The following is a 21,782-nucleotide window of genomic DNA, read 5'->3' as shown; positions in this document are numbered from 1 at the left end:
ACACACAAGCAACCTGACACACGCACCCGGACACACACACACACACACAGCACGACACCACCGGACACACACCACAGCACTGACACACGCACCGACACACACACAAGCACCTGACACAGCACCGGACACCACACACACACACACACACACACCACACACCCGACACACACACAACACCGACCACCACCGACACACACAAAGCAACCTGACACACGCACCCGGACCAACAGCAACTGACACGCCCCGACAACACGCAAAGGAAAGACCCCATCCCTGTCTTTCCTCCTCTTTGCAAGCCCTCACCAGAGATTTTGGCGCGCTTGACGGTTTTGGTGGAGTTGTTGGTCACGTGGACATTCACGCTGATGGGCTCCCCGTGGTAATACAGCTGAGGGTGAGAGGAAGAGAGGGAGAGTAATTACATGAGCACTACTCAACTCTCACGGTGTTAACGCTGCTCAAACCTGCGGCAGTCCCGGGGAGTTTTTTTTCTTCTGGGCTGAATAACTGAACAAGTGCCAGAATAAAAATATATCCCCTGAAGGACAGTTTTCACCAGGAGTTTTCAACAGAAACTGGTGATGATTTGCGAGTGTCCACAGAAGTGTGTTAAAGGTATATTATAGTGTAATTCTATATACTGTAGATATAGTGTTTCGTATGTGCATGTGTGTACGTGAGTTCGTATGTGTGCGCGTGTGCATGTACATGCGTGTGCGTATGTGTATGCGTGCGTGTATGTGCATGCATGTGCGAGCGTTCTCTCTGCGCTGTACCTCCTTGTCCAGGGAGGCTTCCAGGTGCAGGGAGCGGTCGGACATGAGGAAGCTGCGGGTGGTCTCCACCATGGGCTGTGGGCCGGGCTTCTCTGGAGCATACTGCACCTTCCTGATCACCAGCCGCACAGAGTTCCTGCAGCATATGCCCACACATACAGTGAGCTGCCACTGACATACAAACACATACGCATATATATCCTGACCCACACATACAGTGAGCTGCCACTGATACACAAACACATACGCATATATATCCTGACCCACACATACAGTGAGCTGCCACTGATACACAAACACATACGCATATATATCCTGACCCACACATACAGTGAGCTGCCACTGATACACAAACACATACGCATATATATCCTGACCCACACATACAGTGAGCTGCCACTGATACACAAACACATACGCATATATATCCTGACCCCACATACAGTGAGGTGCCACTGATACACAAACCATACGCATATATATCCTGTCCCACACATACAGTGAGCTGCCACTGATACACAAACACATACGCAATATATCCTGACCCACACATACAGTGAGCTGCCACTGATACACAAACACATACGCATATATATCCTGACCCACACATACAAACACATACGCATATATATCCTGACCCACACATACAGTGAGCTGCCACTGATATACAAACACATACGCATATATATCCTGACCCACACATACAGTGAGGTGCCACTGATACACAAACACATACGCATATATATCCTGTCCCACACATACAGTGAGCTGCCACTGATACACAAACACATACGCATATATATCCTGACCCACACATACAGTGAGCTGCCACTGATATACAAACACATACGCATATATATCCTGACCCACACATACAGTGAGCTGCCACTGATACACAAACACATACGCATATATATCCTGACCCACACATACAGTGAGCTGCCACTGATACACAAACACATACGCATATCTATGTGCTGCCACGGATATACAAATAAATACGCATACGGCTTACGGCTGCGCAAAGAGACTGACGTACTGCATGCACACTTGCGCGCACACAGTAAGACTGATTCTGAGGGCAGGGACGTGCGCTACCTTTTGTGAATCTTCTCTTCCACAGATTTGGCACAGAAAGCTCTGATCTCAAAGTCTACCCCACATGCCTGTGAAGAAGAGAAAAAAGAAAGAGGGGATGAAGGAGAGATGGAGATGGAAATTGAAGAGAGGGAAGAACATAGCAATGAGAATCAAGTTGCAAATTTTTCAGACTTAAGGGAAAAAAAAGTTAATGTTTATATGTACATGTGGCAGCAGCATGTGTGTGTGTGTGTGTGTGGGCAGATCACTTTCAATGGCTTTGTTCTGGAATTATCATTGCTGTGTTTTAGATCTATTTTTTCTGGGTAAAATGCACAAAGTGTGTAATGCTGGAAGCAATCACTAAAAGTAGCTGCTAAGCAAATGTAAGTGTATAACTGCATGTGGGTACATATGAACACTGTGCATTAGTATGTGTGTAAACACTGTGCGAGACAGCTGACTGAGCTGCGGGCAGTGCTACTGTACCTTGCCGGTGTCCTCCGGGCCAGGCTGCAGGGTGACTGAACAAGGCAGATTCTGAGGAATCTGGAACAGGCAGAGTTGAGAGTGGAGAGTAAACACAGAGGGAAACAAGGCAGACCCTCCAAGTATACACAACGCAGGCATGAGAGGTCCCGAGCCAAGCCAGCCATCCTTTTATACTCCAGAGCAGTGGTGAGTAGTGTTTGAGTAGTATTCAGCACTTAAAGTAAAGTTTAAGAGATGTATAGTGTAAGAGTATTAAATGCTCACAGTAAAGTTGAAGGGGTGTGTAATATATGAATAGTAAATGCTCACAGTAAAGTTGAAGGGGTGTGTAATATATGAATAGTAAATGCTCACATTAAAGTTGAAGGGGTGTGTAATATATGAGTATTAAATGCTCACATTAAAGTTGAAGGGGTGTGTAATATATGAGTATTAAATGCTCACAGTAAAGTTGAAGGGGTGTGTAATAAATCAATATTAAATGCTCACAGTAATGTTGAAGGAGTGTGTACTATATGAGTATTAAATGCTCACAGTAAAGTTGAAGGGGTGTGTAATATATGAATAGTAAATGCTCACAGTAAAGTTGAAGGGGTGTGTAATATATGAATAGTAAATGCTCACAGTAAAGTTGAAGGAGTGTGTACTATATGAGTATTAAATGCTCACATTAAAGTTGAAGGGGTGTGTAATATATGAATAGTAAATGCTCACAGTAAAGTTGAAGGGGTGTGTAATATATGAGTATTAAATGCTCACATTAAAGTTGAAGGGGTGTGTAATATATGAATAGTAAATGCTCACAGTAAAGTTGAAGGGGTGTGCTTGTTGGCCCAACTTCTTCAGCAGTCGCTCCTGCAGCCGGCTGAGGGGCTTGTGTTCCTCTGGGAGGGGGGGGAAGGCCTGGAAGGTGGAAATGTACAGGTCCTTCCGAAAAGACAGGCCCAACACGTCCAGGTCCTCCCGCCCATATCGGAATGCGCATGTCAGGGTCACGAACACTGGAGGGGGAACAAAACGTCAAGATAACCAAGAGAGGAGGAGAGATAAGAGGCAAGTAGGACTGGAAAGGAGGAAATATTGATACAAAGAACCACCGACATGAACGGGTCTGATAAGCATGCCCAGGGACCAGCCGACAAATGAAGGCTATTGATATTGCTGTACCTTTTCTGTCTTTAAGATATTCTGGATCAATCAACAGAACTCCATCTGCAGAGAGAGAAAGAGAGATAGAAAACAAAAAGAGCAGGAGTCAGAGAGACAATACAAAAAAAGACGGAGAGCACACAGTAAATGACAAACGCTAGTATATCTACACGATAGAGATGGGGACAATTAATGGATAGATCAATTACTCATCGAATACAGGCCGAAAGAATCTTTTTGTACTGGAACTTGGGGCCATTTATCAACTTATCATATGTAAAAAAAATAAAATAAATAAATAAAAATAAAAAAAGAAGAAACATAAAAATATAGGATATAGGCCTATCTTAATCTAATATGAACAGAGTAAAGATAAATATTTGTTTTGAAAACGTATGTTTTGATTACAATAACGGTTTTTGTTCGTAAGCTGTTGTATAAGCAGAATAATGTCCAAGGGGCTGAGCATAACGCAGGTTGAATGCCCTGAGGTGAGGGAAATTGCTGGAAGCAAATTTAGGCTACTACCTCCGTCAACTACAATGAAGACATGCATTCCAAAATGTGATTGCACTGCAATTGAAACGTTACCCAAATATTCCAGCAAATATCCGATATCTGTCTAGAGTTGTTGCAGGTTACTGCATGAAACATTATTTTTCTTTTGTTCTGGTGTTGTGTATGTATTTTCGATGTGTACGTCACTATAAAAATTCCCCGATCCCTAATCAGTTCCCCAGGGGAAAGAGCATTTCCTTTGGGACACACTACCAAGGTAACTCAGAGGAAGGAACACAAAGAGTTGGGTGTGGGCATCGGCAAACAAAATGACAGCCCTGCAAAACAGAACTCAATGCTAGACACGGTAACAGCATGGTGGGAAACGACCGTTTCACACCTTTCCCACGTCATTTCTGCCTGACGCAACAATTTGCGCAAACTTCCCTAATTGTGCGGTGGACCATGTTTCCTTTTAAGGGATTGTTCAGTTGCAGATGAAATGCATTAAAAACGTCTGAAATTTTAAGACAGCCATGATGCTACCAGTAGCGGATTTCCTCCAGAAAGCAGAGACAGAAAATAGTCAGTAGAGCAGAAGTATTTCGGACACCACAACCAATGTGAAATCAAGAACTTCTATTAACACTTTGCCCAAGCCTAGTACTCCCTCACCCATCTGAACCAGTATCCACTGATGCAGACCACTTAGAACTTCTAAATGGCTGGAGTGTACATGGATTAGGCACCGAGGCACACAAGCAGAAACCTAGCACCCATCAGAACATAAAAACCCCTTCCAGGCTCTCACCCACTGGGTCCACATGGTCTAGATGATCCACAAAGTCTCTTTTCCCCAGGTATACCGTGAGCTGCAGGGAGACAGAGAAAAAGAGTGAGGGGAGAGAGAGAGGTCATTACCCTCCACAAACGAGTCGCCCCACGTAACAGCATGATTAAGTGGCACTCCTGGTCAGACAGGAACGTTAACGAGGCACAGCCCTGAGATACTGACCCCGAGCCGCTCCACTCCCTTCCTGAACACAACCTGCCTCGGCAGCACAGCACAAAACACATCGTCCACACACACTGCAGCCTCCATCAGAAAGAGAGAGGAGAGAGGGAGAGAGGATAAAGAGAGGGGAGAGAGAGAGAGAGAGAGAGAAAGAGCAATGGGGGTGGGACTGGAGGCAAAAGGAGGGGAAATTGTCCAGAAAGAAATGGGGAGAAAACAGGAGATGGGGGAGAAAGAAAAACTCAAGGGAACTGGAGAAGAGAGAAAAACTTACACAGGGATGATGATATGGAATGTGCGGAGAGAAAAAATGAAAGAATGATAGGACCACTACAGGCACAGAACAGGAAATGAGACAGGCAAGAGGTCTAAAGGTTGAGAGACAGAGGGGACAGTAAGGAGGCGGAGATGTGCAAGGGCAGAGGAGAACAGGAGAAAAGGGAGGGAAATCCAGGAGAGTGTTTTGAGGTAGAGAGATGGAGATAGAGGCAGAGAGAAGGATAGAGTGTAAACAAGGTGACAGAACATGGATGTGCTGCTACTGCAGCTTCTCCCAAAAGCACAGAGGAAGAGCAGGGAGAAAGACAGACACCGCAGGGAACCGGTCTGCAGGGAGAGAGAAGGTACACCGTCTCAGTCACACACACACACGCACACACAAACACGCATGCAAACACACACATAAACACACATACGCGCACACACACACACACACACACACACACACACACACAAGCGGGCACGCAAACACACCCACACACACGCACACGCACACACACAAACACGCATGCAAACACACACATACACACACATACAAGCGGGCACGCAAACACACCCACACACACGGACACGCGCACACACAAACATACACATACACACAGACACAAACACACATACACGTGGAGAAAAAAAAAAAATAGACATAAACACACACACACACACACACACACGTACACTCACATGCCAACAAAAATACATGACCACAAAGATACAGAAACACAAAATGTTACCTTGCAATTGGGGCTGGACTTCTTAAAGACCCTGAGAGAAAGAGTGAGACAGAAAAAAAAATTAAATGAGCAATGGTTGGACTCTCAAAAGAAGAATTGCACACTCATAACTGTTCTTTCTTTTATTACTCATGATGTTGAGCCATGAGGCATTTACACCCTACGGCCACACTATTTCTCATATGCAAATCCCAATCCAGGACCTTACTCCTTATCCATCTCATGATTTGAACTTTTTGTAGTGCTGGTAATGAGTCCAAACCTAACCTGGCCAATACTGGATATCAAACAGGGGAGAGGGAACTATAAAAAAACAACTCCCCCCACCCCCTTGTGATAACACCTAACTTTGCACCATCACCGCCTCTGTTACAGGGACCTGACAGGCAGAGCTATTTATGCTTTATGCAGAGCTAAAGCTTATCGAAGACAATCAGGCGTCCGAGGAAGGGCGTGAAAATGTGAGCATGGCGATGCTTAAGGAGAGAATAAGCAGGGGAGGAAGAGCGGGCAAAAGGAGAAGACACGGAGAAAAGCGACAGAGAAGCGGGGGGAGGGAAAGACAAAAGAGAAAGGCAGAGTGAAAAAAAGACGGAGGGAAGAACAGGATGGAGGCCGAATAACGAGAAGATAAACGACAGCCTCATACATACTGGGCGCTCGGGTCGGCAGCAGGAAGCAACAATGGCTCATTTGAATTAGAAAAAAAAAGTTCAGCAGAATCAAGTGTGACAATGAGTGTGAATGAAGAGCGGGAAGGCGAAAGAGAGCAGCCCTGGGCAGGGGGGAGGGGGGCAGGCCACACAATGAGGGGTGTATCATTCCAGCACAGCCAACGGCCCAAAGGCCATCACAGGAAGACGGAAAAATAATAAAAGTTAAAAACTTCACATAACGCGATGCGCGATGAGCATCTTATTTCCTGTCCAAATTGGCCCGGCCAGAGAGCAGATATAAATATCTCTCGTCTGTGTCGCAAGAACGCATTCCTTCCCAGACGCCAGTCGTTCTGCTCGGCGAAAAGACGCAGCCGGAGGGCCGAGGGAAGGGAACTCGGCGGAGTCCCGCGTAGTTTCCCGCTCGTTCCCGTCTTTCCCCCCCGAGCTACGGCTCTACGCTACGACGCGGCGCGGGGATCGGGGCCGTGACGGCGCCGCCATTTTTGCCGCTCTGGCCGCTCGTCGTTCGAAGCGCACGAGGGACAAACGCACCCACGCCGTGCGCGTCGTCACTCTGCGGCGATGCCGCTCCGCGCGCTGCCATGACGACGCAGGCAGGACCCGCGCGAGTGGACGGTTTTGCCGTCCGTTCGCCACTGGCTCTCGCTCAGAAACGAGCCTCCCCTCTCCGTGCTGGTGGGTGCTGCACAATGGGCACTGCTTCAAGGCTTTGAAACGTAGGAGATTTCCACTGCTTTTCGCCCGTGCTGGGGGTGGGGACAGACAGACTAGAACAGGCACCAGAAGAATGCTGAATGTTTCCCAGTCCCACACATTAACGCATCGCTAGCCTGCTCACTCCTTCCTCCTTTTCCACCTCTCCTGTTCTGTGCGCATCTCTCGACCCATCTCTCCCTGCAGTCTTCCTCCTATCACTGCCTCTCACATTTTATCCCTCTTACCTAGCCTCCATGAGCCGAGTCTCGGAGGATTTCTCAGATTTAGATTTGAATTAAAGATTAAAACCACATTAATATGGCGTTTCACACTGTCCCTCTCTAATGACTGGGGCCTTATAAATATTGCATTGCCAACTGCGAGCCGAGGGTGCCATACTGCACAGACGGACAGACAGACAGACACATGCACAGGGAAACAAGTAGACGCAAAGACACAGTCGCAGAAACGCAGCCACGGAGAGCACAAGATAATTTCCAAGCGAAGCAGGAGGATGATGCAACACAAAAACAGGTTGGGTGTGCATGCATTTAACAGATATCAATATTGAAATCCTCATGTTTCGATTCAGCGGATAAAAACAGAATAATTAAAAACTGCACACACCCACCCATGCAGATGCAGACTCAGTTACACAGCACATGACGATGAAGCACTCCACCCACTCATGCACAACGCTCTTGCCCTTTGGAAAGTCATTTGGGCGAAAGTGCAAAACAAATTAGATGAGGGGTGTCAGACAAATAATCCTGTCAGAACTGGCGGGGCGTTGATCTGGATTTCAACCCATTTTCCCCGAAGTCAAAACACCCGTACCCCAAACAGGCTCCATTTAGTTGCTATGGCAGCCAGATGAGGCTTTCTCACGTTCCCATGACAACAAGAAGGCGGCGCAGAGAAAAGAGAAATATGTTTATCAAAATCTGCGCTGGGACCTTAACCAAAAAGAGAGGTGCCCATGGCAACACGCACCGCATTCTGCGGCTGTTAACAAACGGTCTCCTGAAACGCTGGCTTTCTGCTTGAGGGGGGCATGGCGTCACCCTCGGTCCCGAGTTTTGCAGCCACACGAAATGGGCTCGGACAGCGAAGCCGCTCTAGTGTAACAGGCTGGGCCCCGTGTGTGCAGGCATCGCAAGCTAAAGCCTGGGATAGGGCAAAAGATGACTGATTAGAACTCCTTAGGGACAGGACGTGACTGGCTTTGCCATGCCTGGCTTGGGTTTTGGGCTACTGCTGCATTCCCTCCTCCCACTGATGGCACCCAAAGGCCACCAAATGTTTTCTGAGAGAGATACGCCCGTCTTCCAACCCGCTAGCTCTCCTGTAGTACAGCGTGGCCAGAAGCATGGAAGACGGTCACAGGCTCACCTGGCAAGTGCATTGGAGCGCACTTGCTTCCGCTGAGGAACTGTATGTTCTGTATGTGCATGTCAGTGCGGGTAGCACTGGAGTAAGGCACAAGCGAACAGGCAAACACAATTTCCAACACATACAAACATATGCATATCCGCAGCCTTATAATACGCAAATATTGTGGATGCAAGCAAATGCAGAAGTCGCGAACACAGAGTTTATTTGAGTCAGCATATGAATAGACAGGTCTGTTCAAACTGAGCAGCCCTTGTGTGTGTATGTCACTTCAGATAGCCATACCAATGTATAGGCGGAAGGCCAAAAACAATGCAACATTAACTGTAGGGTAGCACTTCTTCATTCTAGCCCAGCCTCGGTTTTACAGCAAATCAGCTGCAGTTATAGATCAGGGCCAAATGCTCTCATCTGACTGGAACCAGAAACAAGAAAGGCAGACAGAAAGTGGGTCGAGGGAGAAAGCGTGCACGTGAGCGTGCACGTGAGCGTGCATGTGAGCCAAGAGAACTCGCGACCATACACAGTGATGGAACGATAGCGCCTCCCCCCCCCCCACCCCTTCACATCTCACGACATGTTCAGACTCTTCCCTTCGCCTCTCTCTGTCCCTCATCTTTCCAGCTCCAGGTCTTCCTCCCTCTCTTTTCGCTGCCCGCAGACATCGCAGTTCACACATCACAGGCCTGGCTCCACTGCAGACAGGCGGGAGCTCGGAGGGCCAGGATGTGGTGACAGAATCGAGGGCCCTACGGGCAGCTCCCATGATGTATCCTTTCGATACGTCACATTTCAGTACAAGGACACACAGCAAGGAGTAGGCTAATCACAGCAAAACACTTTGACTGTTTTAGCAACCAAGGACTGGCCTGTGCGCCTGTCTATTTATCTGGACAATAAAACGGAAGGAAATCAATCAGTGTCTGGATTTAATTTGGGCCAGGTAAAGAAGCGCTAAATAAAGACTCCTTTACAAGGATGCATCTGAAGGATGAAGAGGAAGAGGGAGAAGAGCAGGAGCGTATATTACAGTGCCTACTGTGACCAGACACAGCTGGACAGTGTGGGGGAAAGATTTGTGCTCATACAATTTACTCAGTGCACAAAAGATAACATTCAGGGATAGTCTAACTCTATTGTTGTCCTTGATGGTGAACAACCGCAAGCACAGAGTCAGAACTTCACAAACCACACACACACTTTGTCTGGTGATCTGCTACAACTGAATGGATCTCTTCTGATGCGACTGCTCATTACTGACATTTGTCCTCTCTCTTCATGACGCATGCAACCACCCTGGACTTTGAACAGCCAGATTAAGCCATATCCCGTGTTCCCGATTCCTCTCAATCTTCAGCCAGGTTTTCAAATTAGACTGACTGATGTTTTCAGTCAACAATTCAAACAAACTTGCTATTAAGGGATTTATGCTGGTCAAAAAAACACTCAACTCAATGACCGAGTATGACCTTGGTGGTCACGAAGGTTATCGCTTGCACCACATTCTCTTATTAATCTTTCTGTCATCAATTTTTGAATTTCTATTTCAAAAAGAATGGAGAAGATGAAAGAGGAATGGCCAGGAAAGAAAACAAAGGAACAGAAAGCCAGAAGTAAAGAAAGCTTTAATGTCATTTGAGACATACACAGATCTGCCTCTGCTAATTCTAGTCAGTGCCTGGAAGAAACTAGCTACACAATGCCTATAGTGACAAAGGCCTCACTCTTGGCCAGTATGACAAATTCAGACGTAAATTAGCCTGAAGTCTTTGGCGAAGAAACATTTACATCACAATTAATAGTTCTATTGAATTGTGGTGCAGGGTGCAGATTCTGTATGAACCCAAAGACATAAATCCACTTCATGATCTGGAAGTGTTTCTCCACAGACACGGTGTCAGATCAATACAATGACGGGATATGATCAATGCAATGGCTGACCTTAAGAAGCTCTTGATTAGGACCAATCAGGAACAACAATTTCTGCTAGTGACTCGTAATGAGTGCGAGAACCTTGGAATGTCTGGAGGCCTCCAGGATATCAGAAGTGCAAGTGCGTTCTTTGTCTTATTTCGCAGATACTTTCTTGCTCCGCATACTTCCACACAAATCATGTCAGCTGCATGTGCTGTGTGGAATTTGGTCTAAGGGGCAGACTTTTAGAGAAAGAGTGCAGCCCATGCGAAATGACCTAGACAGAAAACACGCCAGACTGTGCAAAGTGTGTGTGCATTCCTTCACTGTGTGTGTAACTGTCATCCTTTCCTCCCACTCCTGGCTGTGCTCAATTTTACACCTCAACCGCAGCCTACATCACATGATGCCCCCACTTCCTGCACCCAGCTATCCGCACACGCAAACACTTCCTCTAATGTGGGCTGAGAGCAGGGAGGGAGGGAGGGGGGGGAGGGGGAGGAGATAGAGAGAGAGAGAGAGACAGAGAGACAGAGAAAGGGTTAATAAGGGGTAAATAAGGATAAGTAAAAGAAGCAGGAATGTCTTTGTGAGCACTGATATAAAGTTGCAGCAGCCACATGCTCTCCACGCAAAGATTGTTTTACATTCAAAAAAGAATTATCAATTTCAACCGAAGTCAATGTGTTGTCCATATGGGCCCTGCTGACAGAATGCATTGTGTACCCCAGCTACACAACAAAACAGCTTGGTTTGATTTCTGTCACACAGTTTAGCAACTTCCCCTTTGCCAGGTTAAAAATACATTCAGCAAGCCAGAGACCTCCCTGTAGTCACTTGAGCTATACAATTCTGGTAACAGGCTCTCTAAGAAAGAAGGCTATATGGCTATAGCCAATTTGATGCAAGCAAACTCTGCAACTGGAAACTGCGCTACATTCATTTTGAAAAATGGAACGGTTGATGAAATTGCACAGCATGCACTCTGAGACACCACGGTCCACCCACACAGCCAGCTTTCACAATGACAATCGCAATCACAGCACAGTGGAAACCAACATTCAGGGACCAAGAGTGTACGGAGAAGAGCACACTACTACACTTCAGAGGGCGAGCGTGGAACTTATTAGGTAAACAAATGTATTCAAAGTGATAACAAAAAAAAACGCACAGAACTGGGGACCTGCTGCCTTCCATGGGGTAGGATGGAGGAGTGTGATGCTCAGTGTTAAATTCACAGACATTTAAAGCTGAATTTATTTATTAACAGGATTAGCTTTGTTCAATAAACAACATGGCTTACCTCTCCCAACGTGTGTACACAGACACAAAGCCACTCCAATCCCTGTGAAATTCCTCTCAAGTGTGGTGTTTTGTTCACATTCAGTAACAAGGGAGATGGAAATTACAGGCAATTTAGCAGGTTCCTCTAAAGGGCTTTTGGGGCAGTGGATTTAGTTGCCTGAACGTTCAGTTGCTCTCATTATAAGAAGTGCTATTCATAACAGTAGCAGCTACAAAAAGAAGCTGTAGACAATACTGTGTACATTTCGAAGTGTCATTTTAATAATAATTAGCTGAAATTAATTTTCCAAAATGTACTGAATGATAATACTATGAAAAAGCCTAGACCCAAGGGCACTGAATCTGATAGACCTGCAGCAGTGTCCAGGGTGGGGGCGTGTTATTGTACATTTTCATGTGCAGAGGCTCTAGCATCTGCCAGCTAATGAGATGCACACGTGTAAAAGACACCAGGATGTGCGGAGTAAACACTCCTCACAGCAGGAACTTTGAATCCAACCCTAAATTTTGGAGATATTTTTCTCAAATGTTGAGCTGCGCACCTCAACACTGTCAACACTTCTGCACCCGTTTGCTTCCATTTAATAAACAAACTGCCATGAATGTATGGAGATGCAGCCCTGACTGCTCACTTCTGGAGAAACTGAACATACCTGAAGCCATTCCTGTTACTGCTGTACTGCACACTACATTTTTCAAACAAATTATTTGCTATTATTTCAAAATAACATAGAAGAACTTCGGGTGACAGTGTGACTAAAGCAACCTTAAATATGCCGGCTTACGCAGCTAACCAACCAATACAAATACTACTATATAATACGTTATAGGACCCAGGGTCATTTGTAGCTGCCATTTTATTATTTATTTTTTTTACAAATATGGTGTATTGCAAAAAATACTGCACAGCCCACTAGACACAGTCAACTATTATTCATTCTGTTGCTCTTTGGCACTTTCTATAGCTAGGAATTTTATAAAAATAGAACTGAAAGTTTGGATGGTAATTTAATCTATAGTCTATTTCAGTTTTATAAGTTCCTAAAATTGAACAATAACCAATGTAAGAGGTTTTTTCATTTCATTTACTTTGGCTGTAAATGCCAAAGGACGCAGACTGTGGTGAAACTGACAAAGACTTGAGTAAAAACCATCATTTACTGAAGTGCGGACTCAAACTAATGCATATAGATGGTCGTTAGGCTGACATTTTCTCCAGTACCTTATCTTATGATGGACCCAAACAGCAATGGGGCCAGACATTAAATTAAACTGCAGGAATGTATTAAAAGTGAACTTACTTTCTTCAGATAATGGACCTGCTGAACCAGTGTTCAGGATCTTGCAATAGGGCCTTCAATCCTATGTCCCTGCTCGACCACTCCGCTCGGCGGCAGCAGGGCGCCTTGTTACCCCTCCCACCCGACCAAAGGGATCACAGAGCTTCCCCTACCCTACCTCCCCAGTGGTGGAACGAACTCCCCGTCCCTCTCCGAACCTCCCCCTCACTACCCATCTTCCGCCGTGGCCTGAAGACTCATCTCTTCAGACTACACCTAGACTAACCACCACCACGCTGTATATTTCACCCCCCTATTTTTTCATGACACTTGTTACATGTTACCCCATCCCAGCACTTTTTGGTCATTTGTATTTGTCCTAATACTGTAGCTTATTCTTCTGCCTAGTTGGCTTTGCAGAGGTTAGGTCTGAATAGTGTTCACTGTGCTAACTAAACAGTGTTCTTGGCTAGAAATAGCTGTACAAAATAAGTATGGTATCTTACTGAACCTGTGTTTAGTAGTTGTCTATGACCATGAAATGCACTTTTTGTACGTCGCTTTGGATAAAAGCATCTGCCAAATAAATGTAATGTAATGTAATGCCTCAATGTTTAGACGGCTTATACAGAATTTTGGTTTCTAATGCAGGACACAATTCAGGAATCTCCTAACAGTATTTTCTACCCTCCCGCCTTCCCACAGACACACACACCGGCACACACACACACGGTACTGCGGAGGTTTAAACTGGTAAGCCGGTACTCAAGTAATCTGCTTCCTCTTGTTCTCTCACTCTCACGTGTTTTCCTTACTTAGGCCAGGAAATGAAAAGGCCCAACTGGAGTCTGCAATGTTCTAGACCAAGCAGAAAAACAAACAAACAACAAACTGTAGGACAGAGACCTTATAATCTACAACAGTTAAGAGAGCAGAGGTGCATATTTCAGCATAATCTACCGCTAAAGGTAGAGAGGCAAAGAATTTGCAACCACCTAAGGCTAACCACACAGAGGCAGAAACTCAATAAGGCAAACACAGCAGTACTTAAACAGAGAGCAAGCCTTAGCCTACAGAAGTGTCACAGACCTCCCAAACAGCTGCATGGAGGAGAGAAGGGGGTGGAGAACTGCTTCAGAACTTATTTAGGGTCCTAAATGGAACACAGCAGACAGACCCATGCAGGACATATTACGGGCACGACGGCCTGGCTCAGGTGACCAGACTGTGGGTTGCAGGAAATGACTCCAATCTCAATCTCATGACAAACCGAAATAATGGCACACGCAGTGTAAAAACAATGATAATCTTTTTTTTATGGGGGAGGGGGTCTTCCTGAGCTTTTGCAGAACAATCACAATTCTCCCCATCCCTCGCTTCCTCTAGCCAGCCTGAGGAAGCCTGGCCTCGCTCCCCCTCCCTCTCTCAAATGCATGAAGCCTTCTGTGAGAGTATTATACTGTGTGCTGTTCTAAAACCCTCAAGAAACCGCCAGAGCATTACAACTGCTCTGCAGGCAATCTCATTTTGGAGAAGACGTCCTGTCCTCTTCCTCATTTCTCCTTTTATGAGTTGGTAGTTTATCAAATGCGGCTTAGAATATTCACTGAACTACTTACAGCCAGAGTATAAGCAGACATCCAGTACTTAATGGTTTTAAATGCCTGCCAGTATCTTAACTCATTTCATAATGCCATCACTGATTGTCATTATTACTCAGTGACCTCTGCTCGGCTGACTGCTGAGTGTGTGTCAATGTGACAGCAGAGATTAGAAAAATACTCATGTTCCATTACAGACCATGAAGGGCTATCTGTGATTCCCTTACGATGGAATCAAATCAGACAACTGATGCAACTGATGAGACCTCACAAAGGTTGGGTCAGATTGAAATGCACGGAAAAAAAACTTGGGGAAAACTTTGAACAACTCTGACCTTAACTTCGGCAGCAGAGCTTCACTCCAAGAGCTTGCATTTGCACAATTTTGCCAAGCCTGAGCTACTTCAAGATTCTTGAGTTGTCGTTCCAATGTGGCTGCAATTTTACATTTAATTCCAGTCTTGGAGTAGGGAGTGTTCCAGACTTGGAGTGTGTGACTGGGTGTTTACCCATTCCAACAATATCAGATTTGCAATATGGAATCACTGTATAAAGGAGGAGTGAGCACCAGTACTCGATCAAATGCTCAGGTCACTTCATCATCGCTCAAATCATTATGGTGCTAAAAATATAATGCCCATCCATCCATCATCTATACCTGCTCATCCTGGTCAGGGTCGCGGGGGGTGCAGGAGCCAATCCCAGCAGGCACTGGGCGAGAGGCAGGAATACACTCTTGGACAGGTCGCCAACTATTGCAGGGCGCACACACCATTCACTCACACACTCATATCTATAAAGTCTCCAGTTAGCCGACCTGCATGTCTTTGTACTCTGGGAGCAAACCCACATGGACACGGGAAGAACATGCAAAATCCACAAACTGCTAACAAACAATAACGGATAATGCTACTCATTAATCAGTAGAAGTGATTCTTAATTTTATCTGAAGAGACTGAAAGTACAGTCCAACACCTGAACATAGAAATGCTTTCATTGCAGATTGATTTGAATATGCAATCACATGAGTGTAACTATGAGTACTTGATCACAAAGTGCCATGAAATACCCATTCCCATGTACCACAGTTTAGATAACAATCTGGTACATCCACATACCAAAAACAGCAAGCTTATCATTGCTACCGATTATTGTGAAAGAATCCTATGCACCAAGTAAGTAATCTTTGCTTTTTATTAAAGCACATTGAGAAAATTCTTTAAGTAATCTATTCCATGTCCCCATTAAATTGAGCACGGCTGAAACAAGCTAGTATTTCTGGACTGGTAATTCAAAGCTTACAAAGGGTCACTGGAAAGCTGGCAAATTGGCCAATCCACCTTCCATAATGGACTGAAATGAGAACTTTGAAAAGGGGATTGAGGGGGAGAGAGAGAGAGAGAGAACAGCAAGAGGAAGACGGCACAGTCAGAGAAAAAGAGAAGTGTCAGTAAGCTCTTGCCCAATCTAGCAGCCAACACACTTCCTCTTTTCTGCTTGCTTGTTTCCTGTCTTGATTGTGACGGTGCGAGTTTCCAGAAACATGTTTGTATTAGGGATGTCACGGTAGGAAAGTCTGAATGAAATACCATGGATTTGATAAAAATGTATCATTTAAAAAAAAAATTTTGAACCGAATCACAAACACAGGCAATATTATTTAGCAATCATTACATTCATTTAACCAATACCTAGGCTATACCTCTATAATAAACCTATACCTCTGCATACAGGACCAGATGGTGTACCCAAATGCATTTTCTAGCTAATGTTAATGTTCAGTCTATCAGTAAGCAGTAAACATGGTCCTTCATTGCCTAGCAACACATTTATAAGAGATTAAAAAACATGCTGGGAGCAGTTGCTGAATCACTGGCATCAAGCTAGCTGCAAAGTTTTTAATGAATTTGTTTGATTTTGGTTTTCTTCACCCTCTACAATCGAATATATCAAGATATACCACTGACACGGGGGACGATTAAAGAGAAATGTAGGCTCTACAGAAAACGGTCCCTTTTTACTGTGATATACACTAAAAATCTGTAGTTTGTGCCATCTCTCACACAAAATAATTTACTTGTATAGACAGAGGACAGAGAAATGCACCCAGTGTTATAACAAGGCAGTGAGAGAATGGAACAGGGAGGAAAAACCTATTTGCAAGTGGGATGTCAAATTGTCTTTCACATAAACGCCTAAGCTAATTTTAAGAGAAGCATGCGTTGATTCAAAACTTTAACAGGCTTTGCCTTTCACAGATGAGGTACAACTGTAGCCATCACCAGATTGGAAGTCATGACACACTTAATACATTACCACGCCTTCTTGACCCAACTGGCACAGTTTCACTGTGCACCCACAGGAAAAATGAATGACACTCTCTGTGCAACAAGAACACACAAACAAACTCACCCTGTCTATCGCCAATAATAAGAGCTTTAGCGGTTAATCCACTTTTCTACCTGACGGCTGAATGCTCGACTCCACAATACAGAACACTGTTCCTGGCAAAGTAGCTCTACACTGTGGAGGGAAAAGAGCCAAGGGAGGCAGCATTTGTACAGGATTTGTGTTTTAGAACACGGCCTGCATCAGTGATGACGGCAGGATTTTGACCCTTCAGTGTGTGTGTTTATTCCATCACAGTGGCTCTGTGGCTGTGTATGAGTAGAACAAGGCCGAACCAGCTGCTTGAAAAGTTCCCACAAAACATACAAAGCATTTCTATTCCCCAAGAGGGGGATGGAGGAAACAGAGGGAGTGAACATGACTATGAAAATGTTCACACCCCGTTTGTTACCAGTGGTGTTCTACTTCGGAATGGGCAGTGGAAAGGTGTGTGCACTTTCCACCACAGTTGTATTCAATAGCAATTTCAAATACACACACACACAACAACAGGTAAGCTAGAGTAGTTACTGTTGTGGATTTTACATTTTATGGGCTATTCATAAAAACAATATTTCGCACATTCACTAGGCTTTAGCTAGATCGCATAAGCAAGCGGACTGAACACATTAATTGGGGAGCACTGCTTTACAATTCAGTAACATAATATGAACAGAGATAAACATACCCATCAGGCATTTTAACAGGCATGCGCTGGTTGCCCTACAAGGAAGAGGAGCATTCGTCTGAGAGGAGAGTGCTGTAGGAGCATTCATGGTTCACTCGCACATGCAACAGCAGAGAATGTTTTGATAAGGGATGCATACATCAAAGCAAAAGTAAGTAATTAGCATAATTATGGTTAATCCATGCCTCTCGCAGGTCCTTTGGGATGCCATTAACAGGTTGCCTATTGTGGACATGTGGAAAGAAAATTTGCGTCGCAGGCAAACAAGTAGCCTACTTCTTTCGCTGGCCGTGTCAACAACCTTTAACTTGCAGCTGACGGAGGAATTTGGCAACAAAGAACACCAAATAATCCGCTGGACTGCTCAAAAAACCCTTAAATTCTTCTTTGCCGATGACGCCTTTGAGTAGGACCCACTCTGGCAACCACGAGCAATCAACTGAGGTGACCTTCCTTTTTCGCACTGTAAGTGTTGCTCTCGGGGTTACTGGATAAATTACACAAACGCATTGTAAAGAGTGATTGACACTGCAGCTCACACATGTTGCATTCAGAATTTCAGGCGACACATTTTAGAATGCAAAGACGCGTACAATGGACTTGATGTAGCTGTAAGCATCCGCATACTTCCGTAGGGTATGCTTTGGGCCTTAGTGCAGCCTCGTGTGTGTTGGTGTCATGACGTACAGTAGGCTATTTTTTGTCACATGGTGTTCGGGCATAGTGCATCAGTTATACACATAAAACACATGCACATAAATTAATGGAATTGGATAACATTACTGCCCATTAGTTGGACCCTTGAAATTCAATAAATGCACACATATTAACAGACTATAGGTGGCCTAATGCTTTTAGCCTGTACTGCACATATGTACGTATGTACATACATACATACCAGTTTTCTTAATAACAATGAATTCAGAGCAACACTGTGAGAAGCAAACACTCTCATTCTCTCATTGGACTCTGTCAAAGCGAACACTGGAAATCTTATCTAGGAAAGTAAATATTGGATCAACAGACCTGAACAAGATAGGTTTGCTTCTGTATCCTCACAGCAAAATACTCTGTTTAATAGTTTATTTGTTCCAGAATGTATTTAAGTCAATTTGATTATTTTGCGATTCTGAGATGGATTTAATAGCACTATACACATATAGGGATAAATTACACCCCCAATTTATCAACTGATCTGACAAAAGGAGGCTAAAGTGCTTTAAAATAGTCAAGCAAATCCAGATATTAAAAGGTAATGAAAGAAGCAGATAGTGGTAAAATGGCAGGAAGGAAGGAGGGGTAGAAAAGGAAATGTGCAACACTGGGTGCTAGAGCTACGTAAGAGAACAGAAAAGAGTGAATCAGGCAGAGATCGACTAGGCCTAATAGATTCAATAAAGAAAAGTAGACCTAAAAATAGGCTATATGGGGAAAATTGAGGGGAGAGACTAGGCATCTTGACTGAACCCATCTAGATTACAGAAGAGGGAGAAATGACTGAGGAACTGAGAAGACCAATTTGATATTTAGTTTTATGTCAGTTTATAATGGTTTTATTTGGTTTCTTTACCGTTCTAACTTCTTACCCTACTTGTCATGTGTACTACTGTGCTTTATTGGTTTAACTGTTTGACACTGTGCCACAATCTCATAAAAGTGGTTTGTAATAAATACAATATTATTACTGAGGGGCACTTGCAGCGCAATTTACTGTACCTGGATGAAGTCAACCCGTTTGCCAGTTTCAAATTAGAATTAAAACACTGTAGAAAAATACAAGGAAGGCCACAGCTTTTTGGAGACACATTTGGTGGGTGTTTTGAAATAATTTCAACAGAGCAGCATCATAGCAACTATAGACAAGCCTTTCTGTAGATTCCCTCAAGAGCATAAAGTCAAGCAGGCGTCACGTCAGCACCTGCTGCACAGTGTACCTTGTAGGCACTGTGGAGGACCAAAGCAATACATCAGGGTGACAGCAGGCCGAAGGGACCAGAACGACAATGATTTCAATTAGCGACCTGTCTTCATTCGACTGCACCCATCGCAGTCAGGGAGGGCCAGAGTCCTATTGTTTTTTTTCCCCCAACTAAAGAAACAACAATATCCTCAGCACTGGGGAGACAGGGAATAAATTCAACTCAGACAAACTGTCCACTGCATGACCCATTTATTTAAAAACAAATGCAATTATTTCTCCCGACCGACATCTGGACAGGTAAAGAACTCACTGAGGGTAAATAAGACTGAAACTGTGTGACTGCAGAATAGGAAGGCAGAGGCTGTCTGTTAAGTTATACACAACTGGTGTTACAATTACCCAGTACAGAGGCCATGTCCTGTCCACGATGATCCGTCCATTAAAAGGCACAGCTGCATTGATTCTCTTTCCATTCCTTATTGATGATATTAATAGTCCATGGATAGAGTTACACTATTGAGGTTATGAAGATCTCTGACAGTGCTTGCCTATAAGTTCTAGTCCAATCTCTAAAAAGCACCCAGATTCATAAAATGCTTCACACCGCCTCAGGCAGGCCCCACAACATATTCACTCGATCAGGCACTCAAGAACTCAGGTGGAATGAAAACCAGACGAACATCTCTAGCCAGCACTGCGTGATAAGAATGCCACGGGGTCGAAAAAATAGCAAGCGCTGCTTTAAGTGGAGTGTGAGTGCACACAGTCTGCTTGAGAGAGGACCCACCGACTCCCTTTACCACCCTGACCCCCTCTACCTCCGCCACCCAACATTGCTAATGCAAACAGTCAGCTTCCCCTCCACAATAACTCCCCCCTCCCCTTCCTCCCCTTTATAACTCGCCGTCATATTTCACACTTTCCTAGCAACCGGTTCCACAGCCGCCCAAGCTGGCCAAGCAACTCAGCACCAGAGGCACCACAGAGCTCTCTAGATCAAAACCTTTTAGTGGCTTCACTGGGACAAAGAGGCCAAATCAGCCAATTGTCCCTCTGGCAACACAGACGAACAATAATAGACAAAATTGTCACAGTTTGAATCGGTAAGCCTCTTTCAGATCGGTAAACACATTCAGGTAAACTGTGCTTGGAGCCCTGACAGTAATGACTGGAGAGAGTAGGGGAAACGATAACCAGAGATGCACCTGTGTCTCGCCCAGACTCCCAGGAGTCACTGAAGGACAACATACAACCCAGACATAATAATCCTGCTGGAATTAGGGCTGGGAGGGGGTACAAAACAACTGATCAATTAATGAGTCATAAATTGGCCACATAATCCCTGACTATGAGGAAAAGAAAGCAGGAGAATGGTGATTCAGGAGTGAAGGTGGGAGAACTGGGTTAAGGGTAAAACTTTCCATACCCACGGTAATGACTCTTATTTAGCCTAAACCCTACTTGCATGGGACAAGTTTTGCTCATGTGCCCCAGATAACTTACCAACTAGAGTCCCACACTTGCAATAATCTTATAATGATGTGGGTGCCCTTTTTTCGTGTAGGTAGGAGGGTTTGCATCATGTTATGTTTACCGTGTGACATGCCAGCACGTACTGATCTGTATGCTGTGGTTTAAAGTAGGCTATCTTGTGTTAGCATCAATGCATTGGTGAAAATTCCAGTATTATGTAATCTCTTAAAATATTGCAATTTATTAGCACATTTTTTTCACTTCCATTTCATCTTTTTTAGTGTGCAGTTTTGCAACCATTTTCTGAGTAAATAGGTTCAAAACAGATGTTTTACAACAAACAGCCAAGAAACTACCTTGAGCAATGGCTTCTAAAGGGTACTATCTATGCCAAAGTGAGTAAAATGGAATTTAATAAATACTT

The 21,782-nt window shown here is 44.6% G+C and overlaps 1 protein-coding gene across 4 annotated transcripts in view; it reads right to left on the bottom strand.

Moving 5' to 3' along the window:
- arrb2b (arrestin, beta 2b) overlaps positions 1 to 21,782 on the bottom strand; it is a 32,677-nt gene that overhangs the window by 8,611 nt on the left and 2,284 nt on the right. For 2 of the 4 annotated variants that reach the window (XM_064328468.1, XM_064328469.1), the window contains exons 1-8: positions 5,011 to 5,112; positions 4,807 to 4,867; positions 3,516 to 3,560; positions 3,153 to 3,349; positions 2,346 to 2,405; positions 1,875 to 1,942; positions 777 to 912; positions 304 to 388 (exon numbers count right to left, since the gene is read on the bottom strand). In XM_064328468.1, the coding sequence (XP_064184538.1) occupies positions 304 to 388; positions 777 to 912; positions 1,875 to 1,942; positions 2,346 to 2,405; positions 3,153 to 3,349; positions 3,516 to 3,560; positions 4,807 to 4,867; positions 5,011 to 5,097 (739 nt within the window). In that variant the 5' untranslated portion in view covers positions 5,098 to 5,112. Of the gene's footprint in view, positions 1 to 303; positions 389 to 776; positions 913 to 1,874; positions 1,943 to 2,345; positions 2,406 to 3,152; positions 3,350 to 3,515; positions 3,561 to 4,806; positions 4,868 to 5,010; positions 5,113 to 6,020; positions 6,052 to 15,546; positions 15,641 to 21,782 lie in introns of those variants that run through there. The other 2 variants (XM_064328471.1, XM_064328470.1) reach the window with 2 other exon arrangements.

This window comes from Anguilla rostrata, chromosome 3 (genome assembly GCF_018555375.3).
Source record: "Anguilla rostrata isolate EN2019 chromosome 3, ASM1855537v3, whole genome shotgun sequence".
NCBI classification, from domain to species: Eukaryota; Metazoa; Chordata; class Actinopteri; order Anguilliformes; family Anguillidae; genus Anguilla; species Anguilla rostrata.
This window is presented reverse-complemented; position numbering and strand designations above follow the sequence as displayed.